Consider the following 14,215-nt stretch of genomic DNA (forward strand, 5'->3'; position numbering starts at 1 on the left):
GTAATATGTCTATATGAATTAGGACTTGAAAGAAAAAAATTGTCCCCACTTAATATGTATTTTTCCATTCTAATATTGTGCCGATTTTGTGTTAGGAAAATCTTTATCAATTAGTATGAATTAATGAGGCATTAGGGGACTGAACAAACCTAAGCACTTCACAACTTAATTATAACAAAAATGACTGCTTATGACCAAAAAATAAAGATGCTGGTTAGGACTTATCACTTTAATTCTACAAAAGCAATAATTAAAAAAGAAAAAAGAGGCAAAGTACCGTGGGCAGGTTGTGCTGAGAAGCTACACTGTAATCTTCCATACCATGAGCTGGGGCTGTGTGAACCAACCCTGTTCCTTTTGTCATGGTCACATGATTTGCAGGTAAAAGAGGAGAGGCTTTATCAGGAATTAAAGGATGAGCACAAGTACCATTTTCCAAATCTACACCTATGGGGAAAGAAAACCATAATTAAGACTTATTTTACGTGACAATGCTTCTACCTCTTCAACAGTAGCAGTATCAGGTGAAAGGTGCAGGATCTGGAATGAGACTGGGCTCAAACTTCCACTTCCCCTTTTACTTGCACTGTGACCTTTAGGAATCCATAATATGTGGATAATTACAATTCCTACCTCAGAGGATTGCCATGAGTATAAAATAAGTTAATGCATTTTAAGTATGTCGGGCCCTTAGTACAATACACGTCATACAATAAATGATTTAAAATACTAGCAATTTTTATAACAGATAACTCAAATGGGCCCTAGAAGATTTCTCTAATTTATGTACGGCTATGCACCTTTTGGAACATAAGGACAAAGAAATTGTAGATCAAAAGATCAATGACCAGTAGGTTCTAAAACTCTCTCTGAGGGAACTCATTGTTGTTCTTTTTCATAATGTTACCCTAAAAAGGTAAGAGATGATAAATAATACCTAACAGTCACTGGGTACCCACAGTGTACTGGACTCAACATAAATTCTTACTTCATCTTCATAATACTGCAAAACACCTAAGATTATCTGCAATTTACAAATCAGAAAACAAGAAAATGTAGGCAATTTGCCTTAGGTTACATGGCTAATAAATGATTGAATTCAACTTCCAAGGCAAGTATGACTTTAATGTTCTATATATAACTCCAACCCCTTTAATAATGTATCATACCCATCATCTATCAGGTTTTCTACACCATTAGTAATGTTTCCCACCTTTACTGCTTCTTGACTTGGGTTCTATAAATTTATCTTTCACATATTCTAAAAATAACATAAATAAATAATTCTCCAAACTTCAAAAAGATTATCTGGCTCTACCTATACATTCACCAAGATGTACTAAATAAGTGTGTCATCCTATCTACTCTTCAATAATTAAAGAAATGTCAATGGCCCCTTTACTCCTAAGATCTTCCCCACAAATCACCTTCATTTTTCCAAACTAAATAATATTAACTTAAAAAAAAACTGTCCTCATAGAGCAACGTCTCCACTTTTATAATCCTCTTTTCTAGCTATAGAGCAATAAAAAGTAATCCATTCAATATCACTAGAAGAACAAGAAAAATCTTGTAACTTTGACATTTCATAAATAACCCTGTTGCTGATTTCATTTTGGTTAAAACAGCACAGTGAGTAAAAGGCTTGAGAAAAACTAACATTCCTTTATAACTAATAACAAGGAACTCCCTTTTCTGAAAAAAATCACAAACTCTCCTCGCTGTTTGACTTGGATGACTTGGCACTTTATTTCTTCTATTTCAAATACTTGAGTTACTAGGAAAAACTTGAATACTTCAGGATGCATTTTTTCCAAGATAATTCATAATGCTGTTAAAGAAGAAAATGGTCAACACTGATTTTTAGAGAAATCTACTGTTTAATTTTCACTCTTAATTTTCACTTCTCTAAATTAGATTCATAAGTAAGGCCAGTCCCCATGACCCTATGCTGTACTTTTCATGCATTTTTAGTATGGAAATTAAAGGTTTAGGGTGAAGTAAATTTCATCTATTAACCTTCCTTTATCCCCATACTCAGTGTATCTACCACTTAATCCTCTCCCTCATCTCCCAACAAAGATCTCTGAATGATCAATAAAAAAAAATTTATATTTTTCTGGAAAGAAAAGCTATCCTACACAAATTATTCCCTTTTAGCTGTTCAAAATTCCTACTACTTTAATAAGTAATAAGCTAATTGTCACCAGTTTATTTTGCTACAGATGAAAAGTATATCCACTTCTCTGAAATGCGGTGGCTCAAAATGGCAACCCAATGATTCTCTGACAGTAATAATTTGAAACAATTACCCAATCTAGAAAGGTGATCTTAAATTTAACCTGAGCACTTTCAAAAACCTTATGAGAATGTCGTTCAGCTTCTATAACATCATCTAACTTGTCAATGAAGTCTATAATACCTGCTGTGCTTAAAAAAGGGGTAGGAGGGGGTTTGGAGTAAAGAATATACTGGATCCTCTAACTTACTTATTGTACCAATAAGGACCAAATGGGATTAAATATCAAACATTTTGTAGCTTCTTCCCTGCTTTTGACATAAAACCCTTTTTTATTTTTGTTAAGATTACTTAAACTTCTAACCGGCTTGTATCTGAAATGATACATTTAGAGGGCTTCTCTATTTAGCTAGGCAATCCTTCCATTTTGGGGTGTCTCTACTCATTCTACTTGTGTGATTTTTTTAAACTTATTTATTTACTTTAGAGAGAGAGAGAGCACAAGCAGTAAGGGCAGAGGGAGAGGGAGAGAGAATCTCAAGCAGACTCTAAGCTGAGTGTGGAACTTGACTCAGGGCTCGATCTCACAACCCTGAGATCACGATGAGCTGAAACCAAAAGTTGGACACTTAACCGACTAAGCCACCCAGGCGCCCCGTGATTTTTTTTTAAGTAAGAAACTCAAGAAACTCAAAGATGTATCATCCCTAAAGATCAAAGGTGATTTTAAATTTCCCTAGATTTTAGTAATTATATTTCAAAACCAGTCAATACTTTAGAAGTCCCAAATTATAGCTTATTAAGGATTCTTTTGATAGAAGTACAATCTTTGGAATAATTTTCAGAATTTACTAAGTTTCCTCATTAAAATCATATACCAAAAAATAAAGATATTTATTTCCTTCCTTGCACCTTTGATTAAATCAGATAAAGGTTAATTTTTAGTGATTTAATTTTGAATAAAATTTTAAAAGGATATTTGTACATTCTACATTGTTCAGAGGACATTTACCTAATTTTACATGGGGCATTCGCCAGAAATACTGTTGTGCTTTTGTCAGTGTTATACTGACAAAAGTATAGTATTTTCTATACTCCTATCGTGTTTAATATATATTTTCCTTTAGTATAATCAATGCAAAATATATTCTAGAGGGCGCCTGGGTGGCTCAGTTGGTTAAACGACTGCCTTCAGCTCAGGTCATGATCCTGGAGTCCCGGGATCGAGTCCTACATTGGGCTTCCTGCTCAGCAGGGAGTCTGCTTCTCCCTTTGACCCTCTTCCCTCTCGTGCTTTCTATCTCTCATTCTCTCTCAAATAAATAAATAAAATCTTTAAAAATATATATATATTCTAGAAAGGCAGAAGCCATATCTGTTTCAATTCACAATGCAAAATATTTAGCAAAGTAGTAAACTCAAATCAAATGGATATTCTGATGACTGTGATGGTCAGAATATCTATAAGCCTTTACCTGAAAATGTTGAAATAACCTCAAATGTTGTTTCTAAAGCAGAAGCAACAGGTGTTACTTTATCTGCAGCAAGTATATACAGCTCTCCAGATTTGGAACATTTCACGACAGCATACCTAAAATAAAATTTTAAAAGAAAACTACTAATAATGAAAAAAGAAAAGCCACAGATAGTATTTTAAATGTTTTACATCATTTTAGGAAAACAAACTTCAAGATCAAAAAAGCACTACTTTCAAAGAACTTCATCTGTTACATTTGTTTCATTTTTCTTTTAAGATTTTTCTTTGAGAGAGAGTGAGCAAAAGAGCACAAGCCTGGGTGGTGCAGGGGTGGAGAGGCAGAGAGAGAAACAGACTCCCCACCGAGCAGGGAGTCTGATGCGGGGCTTGATCCCAGGACCCTGGGATCACAACCCAAACCAAAGGCAGATGCTTAACCAACTGAGCCACCCAGGCGCCCCACATTTGTTTCGTTTTTCAAAAAAGCTGGAAATGAGGTCTGAATGGAATCATATAAAGCTTAATAAAATCTATATGAACATCACAACTAAGTTATAATTCACTAAATTTTAAGAGAACAATGGGATGAAATAAATCCAAAATAATGCTAATGATGGAATCAATCCTATTTGTGGATAAAACAAAAAATACAGTAATATACTTACTTTGCATCTGGCATATAACAAACAGCTTGATTGGCTGGAATTGTCCAAGGCTGGGTGGTCCAGATTAAAAAACTAACAGGAGATGAGCCATCTGTGAAAATAAAATTTCAAATATGCTAGCAAATGTCACAATTCCGTAACTTTGATAAACTCAAGCAATGAATAAATCTTACCTAGGAGAGATACCAACTTGGGAGAAGGCTTCAGGAGAGGGAATTTTACATATATTGAGCGACTGACATGCTCAGGATTATACTCAAGTTCTGCTTCAGCCAATGCAGTTCTAAGGTTTAAGAATATTAGACATAAATATTTGAGGGACTCACAAAATTCTCCACTTTAAATACCAAAAACACATACATACCTCGATGAGGGAGACCAAAACACAGGTTTGTAAGATCGATAAATCAAGCCCTATAAAAGACAAATATATTATATGAAAGCTGGAATTTTAGAACACATAATTTAACATACCAAAGGAAAAAAATACTTCATTACCTTCTCATACATTTGGTAGAAAATTCTCAACTGTTTGGCCTCATATTTTCCATCAAATGTATAGTAGCAATTATTCCAATCTGCCATTATTCCCCAACGAATAAACGCTGATCTCTGTTTCTTAATTGCTGCTTCAGCAAATGATCTAGCTAAAAAAAAAATTTGAGAGAAAAGCATTTGAAAACCAATAAATTCTTAAACATGGTTTAGTATGTCTCTAAATAGAGGTATTGTACACAGTGTATATACTGTAAAATGTATTTAACAGGAAAATTATTTTGAAAGTTTTAAGAGTTCAGAAGATAACTAAAATTCTAAAATTAATCAGAATTTCAAAAATATTTTCCAGACTTTAGACAATGACCTTATGTTTAAAAAAAAAATAAACTGGAGAAATTATTTTTCATATCTCTTAATTTGAGAAAAGAGAATGATTCTTATTTCATTATACACAGAAAAAGTAATCAGTACATCTAGTTTAAGCCAATAATAAGATGTCCTACAGTGAAATAAAAAAATCTTTACAATCATATCTAAATATACAATAGTTTTAGAATACAAAATTCCTCCCTGACCCAATCTACTGAAGAATCAAATGAGATTAATTTAAAAAAATATAGGGGTGCCTGGGTGGCTCAGTCATTAAGCATATGCCTTCAGCTCGCCCAGGGTCCTGGGATCGAGCCCCGCATTGGGTTCCCTGCTCGGCAGGAAGCCTGCTTCTCTCTCTCCCACTCCCCCTGCTTGTGTTCCCTCTCTCGCTGTGTCTCTCTCTGTCAAATAAATAAATAAAATCTTAAAAAAAAATTTTTTTTTAATATATATATGGATTTTAGAATTGACTTTTAGTCTAGCACTCGAAATAGGTCAACAAGCTCCAGCCAGGAAAGTAAATAAAAACACTGAGCACAACAATAATTTCACAAAATATGAAGATCAAGGAACTGAAAAATGGACTTGGAAATGCTCACAAAATCTTTCCTTTAGTCTCTGAACATAAGTTCTCACAAAAGTCAATTAAACGAGATCTGAATTTCCTGTGACAAAAATTGGTTTCTAACAGATCCCATTATAGCCAAAAAAACAACAGAAAGTCTCTTCAATTAAGCTCTGGCTTTTCCAAGGAACCAGCATTTAAGAATAACCATTTCAAAACAGAAACAGAGATTATTTACCTTTCTCTCTAATTTCCACAGCTGAAAGATTCTGAGCTTTTCCACCAAGTTCTGATAATACTTTTATTTCAATGGGTAACCCATGACAATCCCAGCCTGGCACAAAATGTATTTTGGAACCTCTCATCATATGGTATCGATTGGCGATATCCTTCAAAATCTGCGAAGATGATAATCATCACTCATATATACAGCATGTGACCCTGTTTTATTCCTTTTTAAAATTTTAATTTAAATTCAATTTAGTTAACATATAGTGTGTTATTACTTTCAAGGGCAGAATTCAGTGATTCATCAGTTGCATATAAAATACCCAGTGTTCATTACATCACAGGCCCTCCTTATTACCCATCACCCCAGCCCCCCACCCACCTCCCCTAGAGCAACCCTCAGTTTGTTTCTTATAATTAAGAGTCTCTTATGGTTTGCCCTAATTATAAATTTTTTTTTAAGATTTTATTTATTTATTTGACAGAGAGAGACACAGTGGGAGAGGGAGAAGCAAGCTTCCTGCAGAGCAGGGAGCCCGATGCGGGGCTCAATTCCAGGACCCTGGGATCATGACCTGAGCCGAAGGCAGACACTTAACGACTGAGCCACCCAGGCGCCCCTGCCCTAGTTATATCTCTTTATATCACTGTAAAACACTGAGAAAGCCCAATTTTAAAAGGACTTCTATAAACAAAATAACCTATTAAATCTACTAACTAAAGTTCTACATAAACACAAAAGTAACACATATTTGAAGTTTTAAAATACCATTAACTCCAGAAAACAAATAAAAGATTTCAAAGTGAAAAACATGCTAGAATTAATAATTTGTAAAGTTGGAATATGTAGAAAAGCAGCCTATACTGCCTATTTAAGAAACAATTTTGACTTTCTAGGGTGCCTGGGTGGCTCAGTCGTTAAGCGTCTGCCTTGGGCTCAGGTCATGATCCCAGGGTCCTGGGATCGAGTCCCACATCTGGCTCCCTGCTCAGTGGGGAGCCTGCTTCTCCCTCTCCCACTCCCCCTGCTTGTATTCCTGTTCTCACTATCTCTGTCTCTGTCAAATAAATAAACAAAATCTTTAAAAAAAAAGAAAAATTTGACCTTCTAAAAACCAGAGTAAAAATAAGTCAGTTATAAATTTGCTTTACTCTTATTAAAAACATTATCAACATGAATAACCCAATATTATTTATATTCAGCTAAGAAATAGTATATAATCAATGCTGAATTTATACTTAGAGTATGGAATATCGCAGTTAACCCTATCATTGACGAAACTCTTACTAAAACACTAGACCTCTTCACTAGGTATAGTTCTATAACTGATTTCCCTTCTTAGTTCATTTTAGAGACTAAAGGGCAGCAGAGCCTTTTAAAAATATATTACCATTATAAAATGGAAGATCAAAGGCAAAGGATAGATTTGGCTCCAAGCTCAATTTCCCTCTTCACAAAAGAAAACAATGCAGTAGTCCAGAAAATTATTTCCTCCTTTCCACATCTATCAAAAGTAGAAAAGATATACATTCCTCCCACACCTTCCCCCACTTAAAACTCTAACTTTCGATCTTACCAAACAGCAGGAGGAAGCCCTGTGGCCTGGGTGGTAGGCAAAGGACATAAAAATACATCTAATTATATATACCTAAGATTTGTACACTTTCAGTAGGTATATTATTTAAATCAATCAATATATAAATAACCTTAATCTCACTCTTATTTGAAATTATTCTGTCTGCTTATTATCTGTCCCGTCCCAGTAAAATACAAACTCCTTGAAATACCATCTGTCTTCTTCAGCAGTAAACTCTCTGCATTTAGAATGGTATCTGGCACTACTTTATAAATAGCTGTCCAAGAAATGAATTCATATACATATGCTCTAGACTATAACATCTTATATAGTAGCCACCAGCCACCAGTTGGCTACTGAGAGTTGTTCATGATAACGCTCTGTCCTCATTTCTCCTTTTGTTTCTTTCATTTTCCTATCACAATACTCATGTATTCCTTTGTTTAACAGACAAATTTTTGAATGCCTCCTATATGTCAAGAATTGTTCTAAGAGGGCGCCTGGGTGGCTCAGTCATTAAGCATCTGCCTTCAGCTCAGGTCACGATCCCAGGGTCCTGGGATCGAGTCCCACATTGGGCTCCCTGCTCACCGGGAAGCCTGCTTCTCCCTCTCTCACTCCCCCTGCTTGTGTTCCTGCTCTCGCTGCGTCTCTCTGTCAAATAAATAAATAAAATCTTTAAAAAAAAAAAAAAAAGAATTGTTCTAAGAGGGGCACCTGGGTGGCTCAGTCGTTAAGCGTCTGCCTTCGGCTCAGATCATGATCCCAGGGTCCTGAGATCGAGCCCCGCATCGGGCTCCGTGCTCGGCGGGAAGCCTGTTTCTCCCTCTCCCACTCCCCCTGCTTGTGTTCCCTCTCTCGCTGTGTCTCTCTCTGTCAAATAAATAAATAAATAAATAAAAGAATTGTTCTAAGAACCTAGAGCATGGCAGTAAACGAGAGACAAGGTCCTTCTGATGAAGAAAGACAGAAAATAAATATATTCATTCACTATGAAGAAAATAAGCAAGGTTAAAGGTTTGAAAACAGCATGTGAGCTGGTGGTGGTGGCGGTGCTGTTTTGGGAAGATCAGTAAAGCCTCATGAGATGTCTGAACAGAGACATGAAGGAAATGAGAAAGTGAGCCATTTAAATATCTGGGAAACACATTCCAGATAGAAGCAAGCAAGCAAGACTACCCATGGTATGCCTGAGGAAAAGCAAGAACTGTTCCTCCTCTAGTTCCAAAGGGCCCAAAGTCTTTGACAGAACCTCCAACTATGCATGTAAGAGGTGGATTTGTACGGTGCCTCGGTTTTTGAGAGAATAACTCCTTCTCTCCCCTCAATCCATGTGGAGCTCACTCCCCTCCATTCCAGCTCCAAGGGTGGACACATAATCCACTGTGGCCTTCAACATATTCCATCCCCAAATCCAAAATGATTGATTCAGGGACAGACTTGTGACTCAAATCAGGGCAAGGAGAGTCAATTCCAGGACACTTGTAAGAATTGCTTGGAAAGAGAAAGTGGAAAAATATTAGCCTATAAATGGGAGATGTGTGGGGTGGGAATGGGGGTATGGGGAGCATCAAAAGGGTAAACCATGCTTAAGAGTGAAAGATGTAAAGAAACCAACTCTAATAGTATCTGAGTCCCTGGGTCCAGCCATGAAAGGACCTGAAACTATCTCTGGACTCTACAGTTAAAACAGCCAATAAATTCCCATTTTTGCTTAATCTTGTCAAGAGTTGCCTTTCTGTATCTAGCAACCAAAAGAATCTGGAACAATAGAGTTGTGTTTTGTAAAATATGTTGTGTTAACATATCTTAATGCATATATTAAAAATAAGAAACTAGACCTTCTGAAATTAAAGTGTCTTAATTCTTTGAACACATGAAGCAGAAAGTTCCAAAAGACAAATGGGTAAGTCAGACTTAAATAATTTAAAACAGAGAAAACAACCTAAAAGGAATAACTTTAAAGCAACGATAATACCTCTTGAAGCTTCTGTGTGATAAATAACAAGAATGTATTAAAAGAGACAAGACTAGTCCAGACACCTATTTTGTTTTATTGATCAGAACAGATAACACTGCACTATATTTCTATCTGGTAGAGCGATGTGTTCCTTGATCTTTCTTTAAATTTTGACTATTCAAACACATTTACTTTTTCCAGATTTACTTTTTAGCCATTAAGTATGTTAAAAATTTTTTTTAAACATTTTCTTTGTTGTTTGTGATTATAAGAGAAATACAAAATTTTCCAAAAAAAAAAAAAAGTAATATAGGTTCCTTGTTCTAAAAAAAAAAAATACAAATGTTATAGAAATACCAAATATTAGGTTTGAAAACTTTTTTGCAAAATTAGATCCTAATGTAACACTGTTTTAAAACTTGTTTTTCGGGGCATCTGGGTGACTCAGTCGTTAAGCGTTTGCCTTCAGCTCAGGTCATGATCCCAGGCTCCTGGGATGGAGCCCCGCATCAGGCTCTCTGCTCAGCAGGAAGCCTGCTTCTCCCTCTCCCACTCCTCCTGCGTGTGTTCCCTCTCTCGCTGTGTCTCTGTCAAATAAATATATAAAAAATCTTTAAAAAAATAAAACTTGGTTTTCCTCCTTCAGTTAATAATATTTGGACATCTTTCATGTCAGTACAGATATATCTGCCTAATTCCTTTTAAGATTGCATACTACTTCATCCCCAAGATTTATTTAATCAAATCCCATTAAGGAAAGTGTTGACAAAGAAAAAAAGTCAATCCAAAATCCTAGATGCAGCAAAAATATACTTGAAGGACAAAAGGAAAATCAAGAACACAGTGACTAAACTGACGAATTCAGTGGAGAGCTTCAGCAGCCCACGCAATCCATCAGAGGAAAGAATCAGTGCAATAAAGACAGATCATTTGAAATTATCCAGTTAAAGGTATAAAAGATACAAGAATGAAAAGGAATAAAGAAAGCCTTCAGAACCAATTTGAAACCACTTAAAAAAAAAATCTATGCTTTACAAGAATCCCAGAATGAAAAGAGAGGGAAAAAGAATCAGAAAGTTTATTTAAAGAAACTGTAGCTGAGAACCTCCTAAAACTGGGGAGATATTTGGATATCCAAGTTCACTAAGCTCATACATTCCCAACAAATGCAACCCAGAGATCTTCTAAAAGACACACTTTAATAAAACCCTCAAAAATCAAAGACAAAGTAAGAACCTTGAAAGCTGCAAGAGAAAAAAGCTTGTCAATTACAAGACTTCCCTTCCCCCATAGGCTATCAAATTTCTCTGCAGAACCCTTGCAGGCCAGGACAGAGTAGAATGACACAATCCAAATGCTGCAAATAAACTTCCAACCAAGAATACTTCACCTGGCAAAGCTGTCCTTGAGAAATGAAAGAGAAATAAAGACTTTCCTAGACAAACAAATGCTGAGGGAGTTCATCACCACTAGACCTACCATACAAGAAATTCTGAAAGGAGCTCTTTAAGATGAAATGAAGGGATGCTATTTACTACCAGGAAAACACATAAAAATACTTCAGGTTAAGTATACAGTCAAATTGAAAATACCTCAATAGTATAATATGTCGGTGCATTTATGCCATACTCTAACATAAAAGACCAAAGGACAGGGGCACCTGGGTGGCTCAGTCGGTTAAGCATCCAGCTCTTGATTTCAGCTCAGGTCATGATCTCAGGGTCATGGGATCCAGTCCCGATCAGGCTCAGCCCTGAGTGTATAGCCTGCCTAAGATTCTCTCTCTCCCTCTCCCTCTGCCCCTCCCCTACCCCACTACCCTCCCCCCCACACACTCTCTCTAAAAAAAAAAAACCCCAAAGAACAGAAGTATTAAAGATAATTATAGCGGGCACATGGGTGGCTCAGTCGTTAAGCGTCTGCCTTCGGCTCAGGTCATGATCTCAGGGTCCTGGGATTGAGCCCCACATTGGGCTCCCTGCTCAGTGGGAAGCCTGCTTCTCCCGCTCCCACTCCCCCTGCTTGTGTTCCCTCTCTTGCTGTGTCTCTCTCTGTCAAATAAATAAAATCTTTAAAAAAAAAAAAAAGATGTTTTTGTATGTGATTAAAGTTAAGTTGTTATCAGCTTAGAAAACTGTTATATTTTATGTAAGCCTCATGGTAATCAATGAGGGAAACAAAGGCAAGAGAAGTGAAGTTTAAATTAAATCTCCTGGGGCACATGGGTGGCTCAGTCCTTGAACATCTGACTTTGGCTCACATCATGATCTCAGGGTCCTGGGATCAAGCCCCTTCACTGGGTACCGCACTCAGCGAGGAGTCCGCTTCCCCCTCTCCCTCAGCCCCTCCCCTGACTCGTGCTTTTTTTCTCTCTCTCAAATAAACAAATAAAATCTTTAAATAAATAAATCTTACAGCTTGCAGCCCACTGATACCTGAAACACGCAGAGCATGACCTTCCTCAAGGAACTCATGGCTGCCTTACGCCTTCATGTTTATGTTTTATTAAAGACTAAAAGTAACCTTAACAGCAGCTAGCCCCTCAAGGTCCTGAAAGCCTTGCTTCCAAATTCCTTAGAGACTTACACTATCCTTAACCCCCACTAATTATAAAGTATATAATCAGCTATTCCTCACAACCCCACTGCAGTTCTTTCTGCCCACGGGTCCTGTCCCCGGGCTATAATAAAGTCCCCTTTTTGCATCAAAAATGTCTCAAGAATTCTTTCTTAGCCATTCTCTCATGAACTCAAAAACTTCCAAATTTTATCAGTAATCACAAAATAAAAACCTTCAGTAAATGCATAAAAGATATAGAGAAGGTAATCAAAGCATACCACTGTGAAGAAAAATCATCAGTTCACAAAGGAAGACAGAAAGAAAGGAACAACAACAACAAAAAGAACAAAACAAAAAAGAAAGAAAGAAAGGAACAAACAGAAAATAGTAAGTTGGCATTAGTAACTCTTGCCTACCAGTAATTACTGTAAATGTAAATGGATTACATCACCAATCAATAGATGCAGAAATGGCTGAAACACAAGACCCAACTGTGCTGCCTCTAAGAGACTCATGTAAGATTTAAGGATCCATGTAGGGATCAGGTGAAGGGATGGAAAAAGAGATTCCACACAAATGGAAACCCAAAGAGAAAGATGTAGCTATACTTATCTTAGACAAAACAGATTTTAAGTCAAAAACTATAACAAGAGACATGGTCATCATAATGATAAAACGGTCAATTCATCAGGAGGATTAAAAAGATGTAACAGTCTTAAAAATATATGCATCCAACATCAGAGCACCTGAATGTATTAAGTAACTACTAATAGATCTGAAGAGAAAAACAGACAAGAATACGATAATAGTAAAGGACTTCAATACCCCATTTTCAACAATGAAAGGTCAGTCATACAGACAGAAAATCAGTAAAGACACATTGGACTTGAACTATACTTTAGACCAAATGGACCTAACAGACATATATGGAACACTCCACCCAACAGCAGGAGAATACACATTCTTCTCAAGCACACACAGAACACCGTCCTCAAGCACACACAGAACACCGTCCAGGATGTTCTACAAAACAAGTCTTAACAATGTGGAAAGATTAGGAACACAAAAAGTATCTTTTCATACCACATGGTATTAGAAAACAATAATAGGAAGAAAACTGGAAAATTCACAAATATGTGGAAAATAACATATTTCTGAAAAACCAATGGGTCAAATAAGAGATAAAAAAAATAGGGGTGCCTGGGTGGCTCAGTCGGTTAAGCGTCTGCCTTCGGCTCAGGTCATGATCTCAGGATCCTGGGATCGAGCCCCGCATCAGGCTCCCTGCTCCGCGGGAAGCCTGCTTCTCCCTCTCCCACTCCCCCTTCTTGTGTTTCCTCTCTCGCTGTGTCTCTCTCTGTCACATAAATATATTAAAAAAAAAAGAGAGAGAGATAAAAAAAATATATCGAACAAACAAATATGGAAACACAACATACCAAACCTTAGGGGATGGAACAAAGGCAATTCTGGGAGGGAAGTTTATAAGCAATAAGCGCCTACATTAAAAAGCAAGAAAGATTCCCAGACTAACTAACTTTATACCTGAAGGAACTAGAAAAGAACAAACTAAGCCCAAAGCTAGCAGAAAGAAGTAAATAACATCAGAACAGAAATAAATGAAATAGAGAATAGGAAAACAAAACTAAGTTTGGTTTTTAGAAAAGATAAAATTGAAAAACTTTAGCTAGACTTACAAGAAGAGAAAGCACTCAAATAAATAAAATTATAAACCAAAGAGGAGATATTACAACCTATATTTGAAAAATACAAAGAATCATAAGAGACTACTAAGGACAATTATGTGCCAAGAAATTGGATAACCCAGGTAGGCTGGCCTCCCAGGACTGAATCATGAAAAAATAGAAAATCTGAACAGATCAGTAACAAGTAAGGAGATGGAATCAGTAATTAAAAACCTCCCAACAAAGCAAAGTCCAAGACCATATGGCTTCACTCATTCCACCAACATTTACAGAAGAATGAATGACAAACATCCAAAAAACTGAGGTGAGAATACTCCCAAACTCATTCTATGAGGCCAGCATTATCATGATACCGAGGTCAGATAAGGA

At 36.5% G+C, this 14,215-nt stretch overlaps 1 protein-coding gene across 1 annotated transcript in view; it reads right to left on the minus strand.

The window, feature by feature from the left end:
- Positions 1–14,215, minus strand: part of IARS2 (isoleucyl-tRNA synthetase 2, mitochondrial) — a 60,907-nt gene that overhangs the window by 42,162 nt on the left and 4,530 nt on the right. The window contains exons 3-9 of the mRNA XM_028104664.2: positions 6,055–6,214; positions 4,880–5,028; positions 4,746–4,795; positions 4,555–4,664; positions 4,382–4,472; positions 3,715–3,830; positions 278–447 (exon numbers count right to left, since the gene is read on the minus strand). Coding sequence (XP_027960465.1) covers positions 278–447; positions 3,715–3,830; positions 4,382–4,472; positions 4,555–4,664; positions 4,746–4,795; positions 4,880–5,028; positions 6,055–6,214 — 846 coding nt within the window. The remainder of the gene's footprint in view (positions 1–277; positions 448–3,714; positions 3,831–4,381; positions 4,473–4,554; positions 4,665–4,745; positions 4,796–4,879; positions 5,029–6,054; positions 6,215–14,215) is intronic.

Source organism: Eumetopias jubatus, unplaced genomic scaffold, assembly GCF_037043125.1.
Source record: "Eumetopias jubatus isolate StellerSeaLion01/CBP00866 unplaced genomic scaffold, mEumJub1_p1.0 scaffold_12, whole genome shotgun sequence".
NCBI classification, from domain to species: domain Eukaryota; kingdom Metazoa; phylum Chordata; class Mammalia; order Carnivora; family Otariidae; genus Eumetopias; species Eumetopias jubatus.